The sequence below is a fragment of the Bombus pyrosoma genome, linkage group LG4, assembly GCF_014825855.1.
Source record: "Bombus pyrosoma isolate SC7728 linkage group LG4, ASM1482585v1, whole genome shotgun sequence".
NCBI classification, from domain to species: Eukaryota; Metazoa; Arthropoda; class Insecta; order Hymenoptera; family Apidae; genus Bombus; species Bombus pyrosoma.
Window position 1 is genome coordinate 4443269 of NC_057773.1, and position 22012 is coordinate 4465280.

General features: G+C 34.2%; 2 protein-coding genes across 14 annotated transcripts in view; one reads left to right on the top strand and one right to left on the bottom strand.

Annotated features, from left to right (window-relative positions):
• The first annotated feature begins 2069 nt into the window (after positions 1-2069).
• LOC122566789 (carcinine transporter-like) lies at positions 2070-12734 on the top strand. 12 transcript variants are annotated; one of them, XM_043724526.1, is made up of 13 exons: positions 2096-2203; positions 4050-4098; positions 4600-4975; positions 6846-7106; positions 7424-7619; positions 7947-8205; positions 8901-9093; positions 9200-9305; positions 10096-10199; positions 10265-10479; positions 10875-11050; positions 11511-11718; positions 12517-12734. In XM_043724526.1, coding segments are annotated over exons 4-13 (1716 nt in total). In that variant the 5' UTR covers positions 2096-2203; positions 4050-4098; positions 4600-4975; positions 6846-6849; the 3' UTR covers positions 12519-12734. The 12 variants fall into 12 exon arrangements, with proteins under 12 accessions (XP_043580454.1, XP_043580464.1, XP_043580466.1 ...); XM_043724527.1 differs by having other exon boundaries at positions 2108-2207; XM_043724528.1 differs by lacking the exon at positions 2096-2203 and adding an exon at positions 2225-2376.
• Positions 12735-12736: 2 nt separating this feature from the next.
• Positions 12737-22012, bottom strand: part of LOC122566788 (carcinine transporter-like) — a 52619-nt gene continuing 43343 nt past the window's right edge. For both annotated transcript variants that reach the window (XM_043724518.1, XM_043724517.1), the window contains exons 3-10: positions 21041-21251; positions 19937-20195; positions 18984-19176; positions 18253-18471; positions 17458-17672; positions 16288-16463; positions 15418-15590; positions 12737-15333 (exon numbers count right to left, since the gene is read on the bottom strand). In XM_043724518.1, coding sequence (XP_043580453.1) covers positions 15237-15333; positions 15418-15590; positions 16288-16463; positions 17458-17672; positions 18253-18471; positions 18984-19176; positions 19937-20195; positions 21041-21251 — 1543 coding nt within the window. In that variant the 3' untranslated portion in view covers positions 12737-15236. The remainder of the gene's footprint in view (positions 15334-15417; positions 15591-16287; positions 16464-17457; positions 17673-18252; positions 18472-18983; positions 19177-19936; positions 20196-21040; positions 21252-22012) is intronic.

Here is a 22012-nt window from a genome sequence, read left to right on the forward strand (position 1 = left end):
TACACACTCGTATGATAGATTACTTAAATATTCAATAATAATTCATCAATATAGTCATCATAATAATCAATAATTTAATAATATTAAAAATCCTTTAAGTTATAAATTATATTCTATCAAGTGAAAAATCTTTCTGAACTTGAAATTATCAGATGAACGTGTAATAAAATCTTGATTTATTCGATATATATTATCTTCAGATAAACTCTTCGTTTTGTCTACTCTTCGTATCTTTTGGAATCTTATTAAAAAATAATAAAAAATGGGGTTCGTTATAAGTTCGTGATTTAGTTAACGATGTTCAAGGACGTTTAATCTGAAGGATCAGAAGGAAAATCACGATCGTTACGAAACGGAAATCTAACAACGTGAGAAAATTTAATACCGCAGATTGTCTGAGAACGATAATTATTGTCGAAATCAGTCATAATCGCAATGTTGCTTACTGAGCGATTCTTAGATCGTTTAGTTCTGTTTGTGTTGTCGACGAAACACGTATAACATAATCTGTTACCGATACTAGGTGATAAATGAACAATAAGGAAGTGAAACTGGTAAATTCCATGAAGAAATACATTATCAGTTTGGAAAAGACAGATGATCAAGATAGATCACGATCATTATGTATTCGTAATTCGCAAAATGAAGATGTTCTCAGAATGTTAAATCTCTCAGTTTGGATTTTATCTACGATAGTTATATTGTGGAAACTTTATATTTGTACGATATTACAATAAATAATTAATAACAGATTTCATGTTAATAAAATGATTAGAAATATTAAATTTAGGTTTAATATTTTAAGCATTTAAAAAAGATGGAATAGAAAACTGTTTTAGGTTTTGATCTTTGAGTATTAGATGGTACGATAAGTGTCGTATTCGAAGAAAGAGTATTAATAAATGTAAGCCATTTTAAAAATGAAAAATTTCCATTGGCAAATTTCTCGTCTCTTCTAGTAAGAAATTAAAATTTAATGGAACCGTTTTTGGGTAATATTACCGAATTCTCTTTCGTTACGTGTTTCGAATACATAACAGAAATGTATCTATTATTCAAGATCTATCGTTCTACTGTTATGCAAACCAGAAGCGAACATAGATTTCCCTCAGTTCGACCTTTACGCAGCCAGTGAAAGCATTTTCATACAACAAAGTAAAGATAAAAAATTTTCCTTCGACGACGCAACGCGAGACGTGCAGATTCCGGTCGCGTTACTTAATGATCTATCAAGGCAGACCGGATTCTTGAGGAACAAATGTCGTTACGCGACTACGATCAAAATTTTTCTAACGTCTCTGTGCCCATAAACAACGTTGTGATCCCGTTTGTTATTTAATATAATTACTTATATCTAGTTATATTTAGTTATTTAATATTAGCATGATTTACTATATGTAAATGAGATCTAAAGAAAATATTTCTTACGAATGATTTTGACGAACTTTGTGTAAAAATCTACGAAGCTAAAAGTTGCTTAGCTTATATACAGATAAAGAAGAGCATCGTTTATATCGTTGAGATATTACATTTACATCATTCTAAAAATAAAAGTTCTTCATCAAAGCGAAGAACATTTTCATAAAAAATTACGAACAGAATATCTCGATTCTACTGTTATAAAATCTACTGTAAACAAGATAAGCATTGATAATGAAAAATGATAAATCTTGACATTGAATTTTATACAAGAAGTTAGAGTGATATCAAACAATCCGTAATAACATTTATTACTTCAATCATATCAGTCAGCTACTACCTGCCGCGTAATACTCGATCGAGTTTCAAACGTAATATTTCCCCCCAAAATAGAGTTTCCAGTGTAATTCTGTTATTCTTGAATCTTCGGCTTGTTTTTCATTTTTTAGCCCGCTTTAAAATTTCTTCCGGCTCCAATTGCGCTACGATTTAAAGTTTCCCGTGTATATACTTAGGACGTTACCGCGTGCGGAAATAGTACAGAAGGCCTCTAATTATACCGTCTGCAATATTATTTATAGACTTTGAACGATGTAGTACGTAAGTATGTAATCGTATATCTGTCGTGCTTCATTTTATCTTTCTCTGTTGCGTGAACCAGCGGTTAGGAGCGACACTAAATCAAGTGGGAATGAAACTCGTTGAAACAACGCTAGACATGGTAACGGATCCATGACTGTGCTTCTGTTATTATCAACGCCAGTAACGGTTAAACCTATTGCATGTATGTAAGTTGGAAGTTACGTACATAACTTATGCACACCCGTTGTGTGTTTCGCGATCCCATATTTTTTTTAATTTGAATTTTATGAAACTTTTTGTTCGATAATTGATGTGCCATATTAGATCGGTTACATTCAATGTTATATGGTGTAATTTCTTCAGTTTTGTTGTTATGTAAGTTACGAGGCCATTCTTATTCGCGACATGTGTTTGGAATGTTAGTGTGTGTCTTTCTCTTCGTATGTACATAACGGGTAGAGACTGTCTGTCTTTCGCTAGAAGAATATTATGCATATCGTTATTTACTGTTCTTAATATTTGATTTTGGGAATCTAATTTTCGCTTTGCTTGTATGTTCAAGCGTAAGGTAAAATTTGTATAGACATATCTAGTAATTTGTTAATCGTACTGTTCGAAATTATTGTGTGTGTGAATATTTCGGTGAATATAAACTATGAAAATCTGTCCTTGATTTTTTATGGTAACGAAGCAGTCTTCTCAGAAGAAGCGATATTCATAAATCAGTCCCTTGGCAAAAGGCTAATTCTACGAATTTTTTTTACAAGAAACCGGTTAACGAAACTACGTATCCCTTCAGGAGAGGCCTAATTTATAGAGGTAGCTTGCAAGAAAAAACCAATCTCACAAAAAAGCTTGAGCATCCTTAATTAATCCTATTTAGAACTCAATTACATTTATGCCTTTTGTAAATATTAATTCTAAAATAACGATGCTAACATTTCTAAACTACAGAGTATCAACAAATAACATAACGTAATTCCCGCATTTCAATTAAATATGAAAAATATACTAGAGTTGATCTAAGATCACAACCGGCAAAACAAACGACAAATTTACCTGAAAAATCCACTGAATTCGTTTCAATACATCGGTTATTTAAATTGTAAAAATCAGTTGGGTTTCAACGTCAGTCCTAACACCGTTCTTATATCGCAATTTTAGTATTAGCGACAAGACGACAATGCGATACAATTCATTTCAACACCATTAAAAAGTATGACTGGCTTCAGACGACCGGCTTCCGGCTTGGCGCCACGACGCTTCGGAGAAACAAGAAAATACATATGTATGCATCTTTCTTTTTGCGAGACAGAAGAACTCTATGTCTCTGTTCTACCAACGCCGTCGCTGTTGCGACGATTTGCAGCAAACCGCTCGTCTGAAGCCGGCCTAAATGGAGTTCGATCGATGGCAACGCGAGCACGTGGTTCTCGATGTTCGCGATCGGAAAATCGTGTTTTCGAAACTATTTCTGGTTTCGCCGGTCCCACTGTCAATCAACGTTTCTTCCTTTCGTTCCGTTTCTCCTCGATTCTCTCCTTTTCTATTGGCAAACACGTGTCATCGAGTATCGTGTTCGTCTTCGCTAAGCAAGCTTCTATATCAGCGATACGCGAGCCGGTTTCCCCTTCATATTTGTGCAAGACTTCGTGAACATCGGACGCTTTTCTCCTCTCTTTTCGAATAAGAAAATCCTGTCATTGTTTAACTAACAATTTCATTTCTTTAAATGAAAACGTCATCGTGTCTCTATTATATTCTTAATTAGCCAGAGAATTTAGGTTTATTGGCGTGGAAACTTGATCGGTCGTTTACGTAAGGATCTGCGATCCTGCTTCATCTTCGAGGAAAATTTCACCGAATACAATCGTTTCACTCATTGATTGGATCAGTCGAAAGGGAGATTCGTTGACTGCCAGTATAAATATTGATCATAGTGTCTCTTGAAGAGAAACTGTGCCAATCTTGTTGATTTAACTACTGATTCTACTTCATCTTCGAGGGAAACTACTTACTTTCATTGTGTGTTTGACCATTGATTTTAGCGTTTCTTCGAGGGAAACAGCGTTGATCCGTCAAGTCTTCTTTCTCAAGGTAAATTGTATTTACTATTTACTCGATCAGCTATTTTATTTTCTTTTTTCAGAGAAACCTTGTTTCTCGTCTGTTTGACCATCCGTGCTATTTCTTCTTTGAGATAAACTGCAACGATTATTCGTGTAACCACCAAATCTACTTTTTCTTTTTTACCAAGGAAATCGTGTATTTAACGAAGTCTCGCTTCCGTTTCCTTTTCGAAGTAAACCGTGTGTCAATTATTCGATTACCAATTCTAATTTTGCTTCGAAGTAAACTACGTTGATTATTCGTACAACCTTCTTTTTAATAGAAACTGTTTATCGCCTATTTAATCGCCAATTTTCTCTTCGAAATAACAATTCGTATCAATTATTCGTTTAATCGCAGACTTTATTTTATTTCATTTCTACTTCTGTTTGGTTTTATCATAGATTTTCCTCCGTCTTTAAGGAAACCCACGTGAATTACTTTAATTGCTTTTTTAAACTAATTTTATTTCTTTACTTTTAAATTAAGGAGCAGCAACGAAGATGCTACAATAACGGAAAAATTCTTCGGTTATTTCCACAAAGAACACGAAGGATATTAGTGTATCGAGACATTTTGTTCGTGGGAAGTTAGGCAACGACGATTGGAACGGAAAGATACGTTTGACATGATTTAGTGTGATGTCGAGAGAGAAAAATGGTTCGATCGAGGGTGTCTTTAATTGCTAATTTCGTAACTTGCTGTTAATCGGCCTGACAGTGATACTAGTGGATGTGATTGGTAGTGTCTGATTAATCGTGATCGATATTTCGAACGAAGAACAACGAGAAGCGATCAGTTTGGAGTTTCATTCTCACGTCGTGAACTATCGTGAATTAGACATCGAAGAATCGTTTGGTGACAGGTAAGGGTTTGAACTTTTGTATTCATTTTCTTCTACAGACTGAATGAAATTTTTCGCGTTGATAATCGTTTATAAAAGAAGATCGATAATTATTAGTTCTTACTAAGAATATTACTAATAAATTAGAAAAAAGAAATTTTGATTGGATTCTCGATAATGAGTGAAAATTAATTAAAAAGATTGTATTTGGAATTTTGAGAATCGATCGAGTCCTCAGTTTCAGTGCAATTTAATGTTATCAGTCGCGTTAGTTTGGTTCATATGTGATTTATGTGCAAGCTAAATGTTTCCAACAAATTGTAACATATTGATTTCTCAATCATCAAATCGATGGTTCTTCTGTCAGCTATTTCATTTCCGTGTTTATTCCATACGATAATATCGTGTCACGCATTCGCTCGAATTCAATTGGCAAAAGTTTAATTTCGCTGAATCCACTTTCAAGTAACCATATCAGTTTAATCTTTTGTTCCATCTGATACGAAAATGAAAAATTTGATATACAAACTTTACGAAAGATCGACATATTATTTTACTTTTAACTTGCAAATCGTTCTTTTAATTTTTCAATCCCTAATTAACCACCTCAGTTCCTAAGACCGTCTGTTTTAACGAATAGCAAATAATCAAATAATTGCGTTGATACATCAGAAGTACCATTTTCTTACGTCCCTAATATTAGTGTTAAAACAGGTTTGAAAAACCTTTAATTATTTCACTTATTCTTAGCCTTCGATGGCTTAACATTCTCTCGATTATTTTTCAATAGAGTTCAATATATTGATCAAAAAGTTAGCGAAGAACAGTTTTTATTGTACACGATAATTAAATCGAGTACCGACTGTAAGAACTGTAACCGGAAGTCATCCTTAAGTTACCGGGTAAGAGGATTACGAGTAATAAACAAACAATATTAATCAGAAAATTCTTCCATTCAATTTTTCTCCTACATTTAATGAAATATGACAGAATCAACAAACTTTCCTTCGGTTTTCTTATTTCGTTTGCAAATCTATAATATCGACATTTAAACGATAACTCGAACACCCTTAACCAGCACTCGAGGCTATTTCTTTCGTCGAAACTTTCCCCAGACATGTATATATCACGTTGATATCGCCACGTATACCGAATCAGCCCCTTTTAAAGATGATCTCGCGAGCGTGGTTCGTATGCAATTCAATTTGAACGAGTCGCGTGTCACGATTCACTTGACTCCCGGCACAGTAATTGGCCGGCACTCGAACAAACACTTACACTTAATTTAACGTTTAACCGAATCGAAAACAAGGCGAACAGTTGCCGGACTTCGCCCGTTCTTTCAGTTCATTTCCGAACGTGTTTCGATCAGCACATCGGATCTCCGTATTCCAGAACTTTCATCTCCGTTGCTTTTTCAAATCTAAAATCATAATTGAGACTTTGCTGCTCGAACTATGGAAGGAAGAAATATGAATGACGGGTAAGATTGCTCCTGCGTTCTGTCAGAAAATAATCGCTTGGTCTTATCGTTAGCGTAGAGTCGCGTTCATCACGCTGATCGGTCGTGATTCAGATTATTTAAACGTTGCTTATGAGTTGTTTACGGGTGTAGCGTCTTCGCGGAACATTTCTATTTCCTGTTTGTGGGAGAGGAAAGGAGCATTGTAATATCTAACGTATGGTTACGATTATGTTATGAAGGAAGGAAGGTAAGCACTGAATTAGAACCACAAAATGTGAAACATCAAAGGAAGCTTTAGAGGCCTGGCGAATGACGTGGTATAAGTCAGTAGATTTATTTCAAAGACTAGAAGACTGAAAACTTTGTTGCACGACCACTAACTTTTATACTGTTACGTCTGGAAATCAACGATGGATTTTGTTTCAGCGAAATGAAGGACGAGAAGAGTAATTCTATATTGCCCACTGAAACGACTCGATTGAGACCAAGATTGGAAAGTTTCGATGATGTTCTGCCGTATGTCGGCGACTACGGAAGATATCAATGGCTGTTGTTACTGTCGTTACTACCCTATGGCGCGACGTACGCGTTTCTGTATTTCTCGCAATTTTTCATTACGATTATTCCCACGGAACACTGGTGCAGGATAGACGAATTAGTAAACTCGAATTTCACCGAAGAAGAGAGGTAAGCGTGTATAATGAAGGAAGGAAAGAAAAGAAGATATACGTAGCAACGAAAGCTCCTTTAAACGTTGGACGATATTTTTGATTGTTCGTAGAAAGTGACTTTAAAATATTGTGAAAAATATGCGAAATATCGCGATTTCTGGCATTTCTCGAATTTCCAAACATTTCGAAAATTATTAGAAAATATTGTAGAAAATTCTGAAGACGAAAGAATTTCACGATACGACACAAGATATTTTTGGATTACTCTGTCTGGACTTTGGTTCTTATTTTAATAATTAAAATGATTAATTGTCCATCGTATGGGATGTTTAGGATCAAAATAGCGATTCCACCGACGCACGTTTATCCTTATTACGAACAATGTCAGCGGAAGGACCTAAACTTCACGGAGCTGTTGAAGAGCGACAAGAGTTTGAGCTCGTTGGACTTCGAAACAAACGAAACGATAAAATGTACTCAATGGGAGTACAATTTCACGCAGATTCCATATCCTAGTATAGGAACTGAGGTGAAGTATTTACATCGTTGTCTGAATCGCATGCTTCGAAATTCTTACACTTCTGCTGCGTTCTTTGGGTCATTTCCGACCTAATCGCGTATCTTGTTGTTATAGTAAATTTCTTAAGTTTAAGGAAAGTATAAGACGATAGTTGTTAGTACGGATGATTCCTCGTTCCGATTTTACGCGAACGTCTTTTTCAGAGCATAAAGAACTCATCGAACTGTGAGCAGAATCGAGATATAAAAATTCGAAGACCGCAGCAGGACTAAAATTATATTCTGAAAAATATGAATCTGATTTTTCGCTGACTAACTCTTAACCCTTGGTGATTAGCTAGATTGGGTATGCGACCGAGAATACCTCGTATCAACGGCGCAGGCCATCTTCTTCTGCGGGTCCATCATCGGTGGTTTCCTAGTCGGTTGGATCGCCGATCACAAGGGCCGTATCCCAGCTTTGATGTTCTGCAACGGCATCGCCCTTTTTGCTTCCATTTTCACTGCCAGCGCAAATAGTTTTTGGTCATTCGCCGTCTGTAGGTTCCTCACTGGACTGGCGTTCGATAACTGTATCAACATTCCTCTGATTATCGGTAAGCCTTCTACGAAGTAGAAAGTGCGAGGGGTTCGACCGATAAGCCAATGTTTCAGTTACGCGAGAGATAACGTTAGTATGAAGTCAATGTTTCTATTACGTGAAAGATAATGTTCGAAGCGTGAGAAATTTTTGATGAATTGTTCCTCGAAGATAATTTTAACGTTGCTGTACTCGATTGAATTATACGGTTCGAGTGCTTGGTTCAAGAGCTTTTGCCATCACCAGAGATGAATATATTGATTTTGTTATCGTTAAAGATCGTTTCATCGATTTTCACGTCGTCGAGGATGGCTATATCTTGATATTGTTAAATCGAGTTATATATTCGTTCGAAATGAAAATTATCACAAAATTTTCAACACGTAATTCGTTTAAATACGTTAGAAGCAAAACACGTGCATTATGTATTTTTGTTATACGGACCAGCTCAAACTCGGAACATTCACGTTTGCAGAGTAAATGGATTAATTTAAAATCGGAATTATATTTGTAATCTCACAATTATCCTACAATTAAGTTGATGGTATCGTTCATTCGGCTCGTCATCAATTGCTTCATATTAATAATAACCGGTTTCATTCGATAAATCTTCCATGTTCCATTACTGTAACATAAAGAATAATCGTCGTTAAGTATCTCGATATAATAATCAGTTATTCCGAGAGTCATCGACGATCAATTATCCCACAGTGCTCGAATATATGGCTGTTTCGAAACGAACGTTGGTCGTGAACATCGCCTTTGGCGTATACTTCGCAGTGGCCAGTACAATTTTACCATGGATAGCTTACTATATCGCGAACTGGAGATATTTCACTTACGTTACTGCCATGCCGTTGTTATCGGTTGCTATCACACCGTGGATTCTTCCCGAGAGCGCCCGGTAAGTAAACGCCTAATCGTTCGATTATTCGAATTCTCAACTTGCGCTTTGAGATTTATGCAAATTTACTTATCGATTCATAGCACTCGTATTTGCCCTGTTCAAGGTGGTACGTTTCCAATGGGATGATGGACAAGGTTGTTGAGAAACTGCGGAGAATAGCTAGGATCAACCGTAGAAATCCAGATTCGCGTATTTACGATATATTCGTCGTAAGTTCGATCAAATAGAATTTTAGAAAGTTTACGCGAAATCGTACGGTAGAGTATTTGAATCTGTGCTGACAGATATATTTGATTCACGTCGAGAACACACAGACTCGCGAAAGTATTTTAACGCTTATAGACACGTTTTAAAAATGGAACGTGATGAAAAATGAAATGTGAAATGAAACTTGGCTGTCGATTGTTGGATTATATTGTTATTATATCGATTTGGTACAAAGTTTGAAGTACATCTGGGAATTTATATAGAAGTTATAAAATATTTAGTACAAGTATAACGTACAATCGGGAATAAAAATAAGCTGCTATAGTTAGTGGAAATAGATGCGAAGGAAGTATAATCAAACTAGTATCAGCGTCATATACTCGAGTTTTATTTATTATATTTCCTTCTAGTAATATGCAGATAGTTTAGCAAATGGTTGAAATGAATTTTTACATCTTCTCCACTAATCCACTTAGTTTTGCCCCCGACTGTATTTCGCGGAGATCAGAAAAGTATTTAATCAGCCAATCACTTATTATATTAATAAACCTCGATATCAGAAGCCATGCCGACTAATTCCATAAATCAGAATGCAAAGAAAAATAGCAATAACAAACAACGTGTTTTTAAATTTACCTTGGAACTTGCGACTATTCGTGCTATCTATTAATGACGAATAAAATGAAAATAAAATTTCTTTTTAATGTGTTATGAATTTTGAATTGTGTAAGGGCTAAAGGCACGACTCGTATTATATCTTTCGTTAATTATTCTCGAAATAAATTCTTGCAGAGTAACATGGAGGCATCGGACAAAATTCAAGAATCAGCGACGCTGCTCGATCTGTTCAAAACGCCACGGTTGGCGAGAAACACTATTCTTCTAGTTGCATTCTGGCAAGTATAAGATACGAGTTCATGTTGCGAGAAAACGTTGATAAATAACCGATGTTGTCTTGTAGGTGTTTCACCGTGATCTCGTTCGACGGCCACGTGTATTCGTTAAAACTTATCCAGAGCTCGGTGTTCGTGTCGTTCTCGATCGCCTGTGCCACAGAACTTCCAGCTGGGTTATTGCTCGCCTTGTTGCTCGACCGATGGGGTCGTAGACTCTGCGGATTTCTCACTCTGGCAATGACCTGTGTACTCAGTATTGCTGAACTTATGCTGCATTCCAGTAAATATATTAATTTGTTTATTCGAGTAAAATTAGAATGATTATAATGACGTATTATTTAGAAAAATCTGAAATTAAGTTGACGATGAATGTAAAAGAATTTTGGAAAGTTCGAAGGTATTAATCTTGGAAAATAATTGTTTTGGTGGAACTAGAATTTAGAAAAAGTTAGGAATTAATTTAGTGGGAAAATTAAAAGAGATTTGCACATTTTAGAAGCAATAATTTTCTATATGTTGGTTTTGTTGAATTTGGAGATTTACAGAAGTTTAAAGTTTGTGTGAAATTTTAATTTGATTTTGATTAAGCTTCCATTGAACTATATTTTTAATTAAACTTATAATCAAGTATTGTGTACCCAGGATTAATTCTGTATTTTTTAATTTATTCTCCAGTGCTCGCGAAATTAGTAATGTCAGTATTGTCGCGATTCTGTCTGAACATGGCAGCCAATGTTGGTCTTCAGTATGCAGCAGAACTTCTGCCCACGCCAGTCAGATCGCAGGGCGTATCTTTCATTCATATTTTCGGAATAGTTGCACACTCTTTGGCGCCATATATCACTGACTCGGTAAATAAATATTTATACTACTATTGCTGTTGCAATATTTTTCAAATACGTATATCTACGTTCAACTTCTCTTTAATTTATTCCAAAAGATACAATAAGCGCTATTAGAAATGATGAAAAAGCTCTCATGTATTAGCATCTTTCTCATGAAAATGTAAAATAGTTTTTCTCTTACCTTAAAACAAGTTGCTCCCTGAAGAAGTTGAATATTATAAAAATCTGATCAAAATATTTCTCGCTTTCTAGAAGGTTTCTCACTTTGGAAGTTGCAACCAATGCTTTTCTTTAATTGATCTTTAATCAAAAAATGGAAATTTAAAATAAAAAATTATAGAATAACTTAAGATATGAAAGCATATTGGTTGAAACTTTCTAATGAAACTTTTTAAATGAGAAATACTTCAACCAAATTTTCATGGTATTTAACTTTTGCTCATATAAATTAATATTTGTTCATTAGGCTGCAATTTGGGAGGGATTTCCAATGATGATTATCAGCACGGTGTCCTTTTTTGGCGCCGCACTAGTTTTGTTCCTGCCGGAAACTGTCGGCCAGAATCTTCCTCAGACCATCAAGCAAGGCGAAGAATTCGGAAGGGACCAACATTTCTGGTCGTTGCCTTGCTACCATAAGACACACTTCAATGGACATCAACACTATCACTCCTGTGAACGATAATTATCTGATTTTTAATAATAATTCAATTAAAAAGCACGAAGGAGGATTCGTGTTTTTTTAGAAGTAACAATATTACAGGAGGATCACTCTGACGATTTTTGTACGAGAAAAAATCGAACATATTATTTTTCTATTCTTCTACGTTAATTTTTATTTTTATCGTTTACGTTTAAGAATTTGTAAGCCTTAATTCTAAGAAGGGCGAGCCTAGAAATCGTGTTCCTATATAATTTTTATTAGTATCTTTTAAGAGTTTTTATAATTTTAATGCTAATTTTCACTTGCGATATGCACGTTCAAATTGTTCAGCGGTTGGTGCTAATTTGATAATCAAAGATATTACGTAGAATAATATTGAAAATGTTACGTAAATTATTAATTAGAGATATTTAAATTTTTGATTCCTTTAATGTTTTTAACATTTTTTTACTGGAATATACTGGACAAAATCTTGTTTAAAAAAATAGTACGTTTAGATAATTTTTCTTTGTGGAAAGAAAAAGTTTTATATCTTTTGAACGATTATCCACGTATTTTTAACGATTACGTACTTAACATTTTTTACTTCGCTTTGCTTAAAACTCTTAGAACTTGAAAATTTGCTTCTGTTCGTTATATCTTTTTATACGATTTTAAATAACGTACAATATTAATAAAATTCGAACTTGAAGACTTTTCTAATTATTGTTATAATTTCTTCAGCACCAACTGCTGGGCTTATTTATCTAAAACGAGTTGTGCGTACGTTAAAGAAAAATAGCTCTAATTGACTGTTTCTATGGTTTAGGAAGAAGAAAAAAAGAAAGGAAAGAATATTGTAAGCAAATCGTGCCATCGTATGACGATCAGTGTTCGTCGTTGTGCCAATAACAACGCAATTAATTTGAAGAATACCTATTATTCATAGTATTCATAATCATCCTCCTACTTCACTTACGTATACACTAACGTATACACTCACGTCCATAGGATTAATTCATCAAATAAAACTTCCATAAACCTTAATATAAGAAACAATTCTGCTTTTTATTTGCACACACATCGACGGATCCTCCGAACAAAAATAAATCGCTAAATGTCCCTATAATTAAATACATTAATGCTCGATGATTCTCATTTATCATTGTACGTCTAAAATCTAACTTCATCCTATAATTAGGAGTTCTACAATAACGATCACTTATGTTACAATGTATTAACCCTTAAAAGCCGAACTTAATTATAATTAATTATAGAAAATGAAATGCTTCATTATACGGATATTTGAAGTAATATTCTGTATTATACAAGGTGTCTGGTAATTGATACTGTGATAACCAGTGGTCAGTGGTACAGGATAATACTATGTGAAAAGATCTGTTGAAAATATAGAATGAAAGATTTTCGTACGACGTTCGAGAGAATGAAATTTTGAAAATTTGTCAACTTGTGTTCACACGACATTCACAAAACATATTCAATATTTATTTTCTCGAAAACACAAAGAATCATCGGTTACGAAAAACATTCTGTACTATATCACATTATTATATCACTATCGCATTGATAAGAAATGTCGATATTATAACTCCTTAAGACTCCCTTAATATTTATTTGCGATTCAGCTTAATATGTATCGGTCCTGTGTAGTTTCGAGATTAAAAATTTAGAAGAATTCATTCTTGATTACGACATTGTACATGGTTACAAAATCATCGACCGTCAAGGGTTAAATGAGAATTCTCTCGTCCAGAATTATTTTCCAGACGATCGAATTATTATCCATTGCATCACGAGGATCGAACTAACTTGTAGCCTTGAACAATTATGTACAGTTGAATCCCTGGCGTAGGAATATTTCGAAGAATCTCAGGTCTTGAGGAACGATAGCTGATACTTGCAACGAAGAATAGTATGTATTTTTAATCGGTAACTGAAAGCAGGGGCTAGTCTCATAAGTACGCGAATGATTCTAACGATCGAATGATTCTAATTGCTAGAATCATCGTATAAAGGTGGTATAACGGAGATTGTGCGTTTAAGACGAACAGGTCGGAGGATCGAAAGGAACGAGATTGGAAATAGATATTCGCGTCTCTTCACGAATCAGAATTTTACTATTTCTAATCGAACACATGACGGAGTTTCGATCTGTTTCAAAGAACATTTAAACCTGAGCATTTTCAAAATTAACTCATTATCTATCAATTTTTCTTCTAAAATTTGTATATAATTCTATAAATTATTTATTGCTTTTTCCATCGGATTTGAACAGAAAAATTTCTGAAGAATGTTGAAATGTTAATATTCTTTCTATTAAAAAAAATTCCTGCTTAAAAAGCTCTTACAACTTTCTTTTTATAATCTCAATTGAGTATGATAGTAGCTAATGAGTTGATATTAACGCTTAGCAATTAATTGTTTTAATGCATTCCATTTTATGAATGATCAGTAATTACGGATTCAAGGATATTTATTAGAAGTAATATTCTTATTATATCTAAATATATCAAATAAAGATATTTCTCGTATTAATACTGAAAGAACATAAACAACAAAATATCATAAAAGAATTTCAATCTTGATATTTCATTAAAATAATATATATATATATGTATATATTTAAATTAAATAATAGAGATCTCAGAATTTTCAAGGCGTTCAACGTGTTGATGTATAAATGAACGATGAAAAAAGCCACGTTGATCGAGCAAACGCAGAATACATTTCGGTTTAAAAGTCGATCGAAACTCTCGTTTCAAGTGTCGGCGATTTATGAATCACCTATATTGATACAAAGGCGATTCGTAATAAACGAGACAAGTTATTGAAAGCTTGACAATGCGCGAAGACAGCTCTCTTTTCGCGTTTCGAGTCTCGTGGCAATCCTTTGCTATTCACAGTATTTCACAGTTAAGTCAATTCAACTAGAGTATTCCTTCAACGAAGAAAGAAAAAAAAAGAGCAAGAAGAAAAAGATATAGATCTTTCTTTCCGATTTTTAAAGCGGAAGTTGCATAAATACTATGGTATATTATTTTTATAACAGAAAGACATATTATATCGTTTCCTTTAATACGTATATCCAATACTAAATTTAATTGTACATTTATATAAGATACCTGAATCGTTTCTCATTTTCAACACTTTACCGACGAAATAATTAATATTACAATATGTGAACGCAATGTATTTTAAATGTTGTGTTATTAATTTTTTAAATTTCTTAAAATTTTCATATCGTTATCTCGATTAAAAAAAGATACACTTCAAACAAAATTAATTTGTGTGCAACAAAGCTACTTCGTCGATGAAGTGTCAATTAATTGCTTAAACGTATACCTTGTGTAATTTGACGATTCTTGTCTCTTTCACTGCAACAACTGATACTTCTTCCTAGTTTCTCTCAACGGCTCTCAAATCTTAACACGTTCGTAAATACCTTAACATCTAACATCACACGCGCACGTTTAATAACTATATTTACAAAGGATTTGGCAAGTTTCACACCACCGCTAGGTCCAGTCGCTATAATCTAGTGCAGTCCATCTTTTGAACACTGCCAGCAAACGCTGGATTCGAGAGGCCTTTCTTCTTTCTGTAAGACTTTTTCAGCATTTTGCTCCTGTCAAATTCAAATAAATGATTATTAGTAAATTTATATTGACGTAAAATGGAGGAAGAATGTTGTAGAAGAATTTATACTTACGAGGATATACACGGAACCCACCAGAAACTTTGTTCCTTGCCAAAGTCGTTACCTTCCTGTAGGGTTTCTGGTAGTTCCTGGTTCAAGGTTTCTGGTAAGCCAAGGGTTAGGAAGGCGTGTCCAAAGGACAGCAAACCGAGGGCAACCAGAGGCAACGATGGATCAACATCAGCCTAAATCGAATGGAAAACATTCTTTTTTTTATTATATATCTCTTTTAGAAGTTATAGCGATTAATTCCACTTTCCTTTAATTTCTTAATTTCTCTTCAATTTTCGGGAAATAAATGGACTACTTCCATAAGTCCCTTTTTCGCAAAAAGATTACACAAATAATAGTACACTTTAAGGCAAATTTATAATTCAGAACAGAATAGTTAGACACAATAATCCAGAATGCTCTCATAAATATTCCTCTTTGTATTTTTCTGTATTGTTAATATATTTTTTAATATTAATAAAGAGTTTGATTAAAGAGAGAATTTGAAGAAGTTGCCAATACACAAAGGATCATTGGCGTCACCCGTACAACTAGATTTTGTAAATATTCGTTTCGTTTAGAAACGGAGCTATAGTGTAGTATTGCAAACCTAGTTACAGACAATAGAAAAGTTACATTTCTTTCACAAAATCCTAATAGCATTAAACAAAACGAAGGAGAATATATCGAGAATTTATCTTGTTTCCACGATTCGTAAGATTAAAAGAAGAATCCATGACTGATAAGGAACATAATTCTTCTACAAATTAAAGGAACTTCAAAAAACGTATCTCACTAACAGATAATATCAGTTGTAAATTAAAAAAGGGGCTGAGTAACTCTTGGATCGTAGAAGTACGATATCGTTAACAGAAATTTCGATTCACTTACCAGATAAATAATGTAGGGTCCCAAAATGTGGGCGATATAGCCGATGATATGGATCAAAGACACACCCTGAGCTCTCACCACAGTCGGCAGCATTTCCGCTGCATATTGGAAACCAATATTCGCGGCGATATTCACTCCAAGACGCGCTATAATCGCCATGGCAACCGTTGTCGAACCTTGAACAAGTTGAGAAATATGTAAATGCCACGATCGCTGCATTCCACGCGCGATACATACGCCCGATGCGCGCATGGTCCAATTAAAAATTAAATGTCATCCCTGTCGAGTATGTGGCGTTGAGGAATAAATGTCAATCGTTAATGGATTACGCTTAATTAATTGAATAGGATTTAAAGGTGAAAAAGAAAAAGAAAAGAAAAGAAGAGGAAGATTTGGATAGAAAGATTTGCAAAAGGCAGTTGCATAACACATCGATTTTCAATTCTTTTCGTTTCATAGGATACGTAAACTAGTAATTAAAATTCTCCGGCATAGAATGAAACATAAAAATATATATTTTTTTAAATTATATTACAGATTGTCAGATTATATGAATTCTGAATACTGTCTAGCATTATTTCGAATGGTATAAAACCAATTAATCATGGCGACTATCAATAAACGACAAGTCATTCAATTATTATTAATACTGAGTAAGATGACCAGATTGTATAATTGTAAATCCTCTATAATACGATTTTGAATAATACCGATCTATATGATCATGTCGTTCAAGTCTATTGTCTATAAACGATAAAAGAGAATTTGAAGGAAGGTTTTGTTGCAAGATGGGGAAATACAAATAGTAAATTGTTGTATAATTATAACGTTCTATTCTAAATACGAATAAAAAAATGTCTATTTTCCATTCTTTAATATCTTTGCAAACGCGAATATCCTCTAACGCTACCGTTTATCTCCTTACTATCTAACAAAAATATTATTCTTGCATCAAGCACGAGCTTTCATTTCTCAATCTCCCAAAGCTTTCGCTTGAGAAGCTTCAGAGAACCGCTTTTTAAATCGACGTCGATCGATAAAACCGGATTTTTTCTATCAAATTCAACCCCGCCTTCTCACTGCTACTAACACGATCCTGCTATTTTATTGAATAATATCGATTGACAAGTCGTTTATCAAGAAATAAAAAAAAAGAAGAAAAGAAGTTACCAGAGGGGGTGGCGATGGCAACAAAGGAGAAAATGCCACAGAGGAACATCGATGCGAAACCCATCCATCGTCTGCCCCATCTGTCGAGGAAAAGGGCGAGCAGAACAGCGGCCGGAAGTTCCGTGAGGGAGGCTAAAGAGAACGACGTGAAAACGTCAGGGTCCAGAAGTTTCATGTTCCAAACGTGGCCGTCGAACACCCACACCATCAGCAACCTAGAAAAAAATTAGTCGAGTCATGGATAAATCACGCTGAATTTCAAGATCGTTTATTAATCCTTCGCGTGCTTGTTCCCTCGCGTTTGACGTTTATCGATGCTAATTATATACTTAAGCAGGTTCTTAATGACCCACATAAAATGCTCCATATACTCTCTTAATGTTCATTCGAGTAGTTTGTATCTAGTTTATGGTAATTTGTGTCTATTTTAATACTGGTTTTATAGAGACAGGGAAGTAGCATCGAGGTTGATCGGTAACTTGCTTGAATTAACGGTGTAATATAATTAGAAAATCGTAAGGCTGAGAGTTAAGAACATATTCTTAGTTAATTCTATTTTAGGAAATGTAGGAAGATTCAGAATTATCGTAGTATTAGAAACAAGGAAAATATAAAAAACGTAAAGGAAGTGTAAAATTGAATATCTTTCCTATCTATATCTTTTCGTATATGATTATAAATTTCTCTGGTGTCTTAGATTTTTCTAAAATAATATTGTAATCATTGCTGAGAATTTACAAGTACAAGGTTCTAGCTGTGTAGTTTGTTCGATTGACGACGGAAAGGTTAACTTACCAATAAATGATGAGCATAATAGTGATACGACCAAGTCGTGGCAGCTTGAAGAGATGTAAGACAGTGTACTGATTATGCGATTGATCCTTCTCGTTCATCGCCTTGCAACTTTTCTCAAATTCGTCGAATATTTCTTGCTTCACCTCTTTACCGTTCACTTTAGCGAATTTTTTCAGCATCTCGATCGCTTTGTCCACCCTGCCACTAGTTATGTACCAACTGCGGAAGTATATGAAATACGCGAACGTTATAAAAACCTACAAAAGATCTTCAAAATCATCACGTTCATCAACGTTTTGTATCAACAAATTTTTTGTACAAATTTGGATAGCACTGTCTAGTTACGTGTCAATCATTTATTTCACACAGCTAAAAATGTGACGATTTATCGAGAGAAAGGTGTTGACCTTGAAATGTTTTATTTACGAGACAGAGGAATCGATGTAATAACCGATTCCAAGATATAGTATGTATTGTTGGATAATTTTGGAATTTTTATGGTCCGATCTCAAAGGACTTTTGATGTTTTAAGAGAAACTTTAACGTAAAAGAAATTTCTTATATTCCTTTGAGGATTATTTTTAAGGAATTTTCCGATGATACGAAGATACAAAAATAATCCAAAGGACGTGGTAAGATTAAGTGTTTACTATACTATCGTATACTAATTTACTTAAAAAATTCCTTTGTATTATATTTTTATAATGAAAAAGAAATTGGAATTAAATTACCGTGCACTTTCAGGAACAATCCATGGTCCTATAAACGCAACCACCATAGGACACGCGGTGACCATGCTGAGGATCCTCCAATTTGAGATCCAATATGCGATCCAAGGCAAAAGACTCGAGGCTGCCGCGAAATAAAGTCCAAACGACATGTTCGCTACCAGAGTTCGATATTTCGGACCGACATATTCGATCACTGAAAGAATAATTCGTGATATTGCTATTGTGTTACATCGTTATAGAAGTCTTCCCAAATGTTTCGTCAATTTCATTTCTTCATTTGATAAGATAATATCGTTTCCTTATTTCCTTTAGGTTTTTCCTTTTTTCGTCTTTTACCAATCTAATTTCAAATATTCAGATTTATTTGTAGATTTTATAAGTTATTAACATCGACAATGTAAGATCATTTTGAATTAAAAAGAATTTTAAAAGGAACATTGCTTTCATCTCAATAACGAACAGAGAGTGTCTCAGTAATCGTGGTATAACCGAAGATTATTCTCCATAGGGAAATAAGTCACTCGAAAGATATAATTTCATACCAAAAAATTCGAGAAAAATTATACAGAATTAAGTGTCCTGTCGTTTAAAATAAAATATCTTAAAGTATCCCTAGACACATGTAATTTTAATATCATACTAAATATACAATTACACAACGAATTTCAGATTACGAGATATAATTCCAAAATAAAAAGTTTCAGTAAAATCATTTACCATTAAATATTTTAAAACTGGTATCATAAAATTCGAGTAAAAATCTGACTTAAAAAAAAAAAAAAAGAAACAAACCGACGTAGGGCAATGAACATTTATTCAAACACGTCATGAATAGTTTAATCGTTACGTAAAACAGGACCGATACCGGTGCCCCATTATTAGGTCATAAATTATAGTTTTCCTATCCTTAACAACTTCGGTTTTTCTCTCTTATAATTTTCTCGATGACTCACCGATAATGAAAAGCACGTTGAAGCAGTTATCGAACGATGTACCGACGACTAATCTCGCCAGGCAGAAGCTCCAGAAACTGTTGCAAAACGCAGTGCCAACAGACGCGATGAAGCCAACCGCGTTACACGCAACCAACGCCGGAATTCTGCCACAATGGTCGGCTATGTAACCGAATATTAAGCCTCCAAGAATGCTGCCGACGAAGAAGGCCGATTGTGCTGCTGAACCGAGGAATGCATGGTCGCATACCCATTCCAGCTGAAACAGAAATGGGGGATGCTTTATGGTTGCGGCCAGTTATGCTCGGTGAAAAAACACGGCATGGTTGTAAAATCGATGGAAGATGAGGAGAATAACGAAGATGACGAAAGGACGAATAATAAATTGCGTAGGTTTTTAATACCATCAGAATTGAGAACCTTGAGTCGTAGGTATGTTAATTATAGTCTTTTGGTAATACTTTTTAGTAATAAAATAGTAGAGGTAGATTGAATAATTCTTGGATATGATTAGAGGATTCGTTATAGTGGAAGGTGTATAAGTTTGTTAAGTAGAAGATAGTATCTGTCGATTTAAGTAGGATTTTTTTAGTAATAAAATAGTAGAAATAGAAATTAGAAATAATAATAATAACAGTAAATATTGGGTAAATTATTTAGATAAAAATTTTTTAAGTCGTAAGAAGTTACCAAGTGCGTATTTATACGCTCAATTCGAAATATCTGTCTATTGTACAGTTGTAACTTTCACTTTTCGACTTACACGACATTATGTAAACGGATTCATGTTCGTGATTTAATACGTCGAGACGTACAAATAATTAAGAATGACAAGGTTAATTTTATGTTCCGCTATAAACGAGATCTGTTAAGATGCAAGCAGCATAACAAGTAATTACACCTACGTCTAAGTTCGTGCAACCAACAAGGACTTCTTTTTTAATGACTGCATTATACGCCATCGTCAGCAGCTTTATGAAGGACCGTAAATATTTATAGAACGACGGTTCCAACAGTTTTAATTTGAATAAAAATTTATTAAACGGTGTCGAAAGTTTGAAGTTACTTTATTATAAAGAATATAATTTTCTCTTGTGATTTTACCTCGACAGCTATAGATTTGTATGGTATCATCGTGTGATTAAAGGTCCATCCATATTGACACGGTTTTATTGGCCAGGATGGGTCTGCCTCTCTGATACCACTCTCCAATATGTCGGTATAGTTCACATTGTACATGTTACATCGCGAAAACGAAGTCGCACCTTCCGCCAGCAATTCCTCACTTGACGCTGGAGGTATCGATATTGCGATCCTACATAAAACAAGAACACGTTTATAAATTACATTAACGGTGATCAAATTTTTAAAAAGTATTTTTAAGAATACTAATTTTCGTTTGATCTTCTTATCTTTTTTAAATAACGAAGAAAAAATGTCAGCAAATGGTAGAGAGAGGAAGAGAAATTGGAAAACTAAGACGAAAATTCTATTCAAAAGTGCATAGTTTTTAATCCTAATCTTAAATTAGTCCAATTCCTTGAAACTTAATTCGAATCCTGCTGAAATCTAAAAAAGTGACAAAAGCAATATACATAACAATATAAAAATCTATAATAATTTCTCTAATAAAGAATAATGGCGATATCAGTAACAGTAACAACACAGTATCTTTAATAGTAATCATACTGTTTGCATTTTTGCACTTTTAAATTTTCTGTAAAAATAAAATTCGCGTAAAAATCCGCAGACTATTTATTATTTATATCTGCCTAAATCTGCTTTTTCAAAAAAAAAAAAAAAAAAATCAAAAATGGGAAAGGTGAAAGAATAAAACAACAGGAAAACAAAAGCACAAAACACAAAAGAGGAAAAGAGACAATGACCGTAAATATAGGAACAAAGGCAAGAGCTAGAAGGACGATCGTCCCGTATCTATTGCACTCCGAGGCATTCGAATTGTGTTGGGATTTAATTACCGATCGCTGCACGTATCGGTGAGTCTATTTCCAGACAAATAAACGGTACGCGGGGAGATTCGAGGAATTGTGCGAAACGAGAAAGAATTTCCTAGCC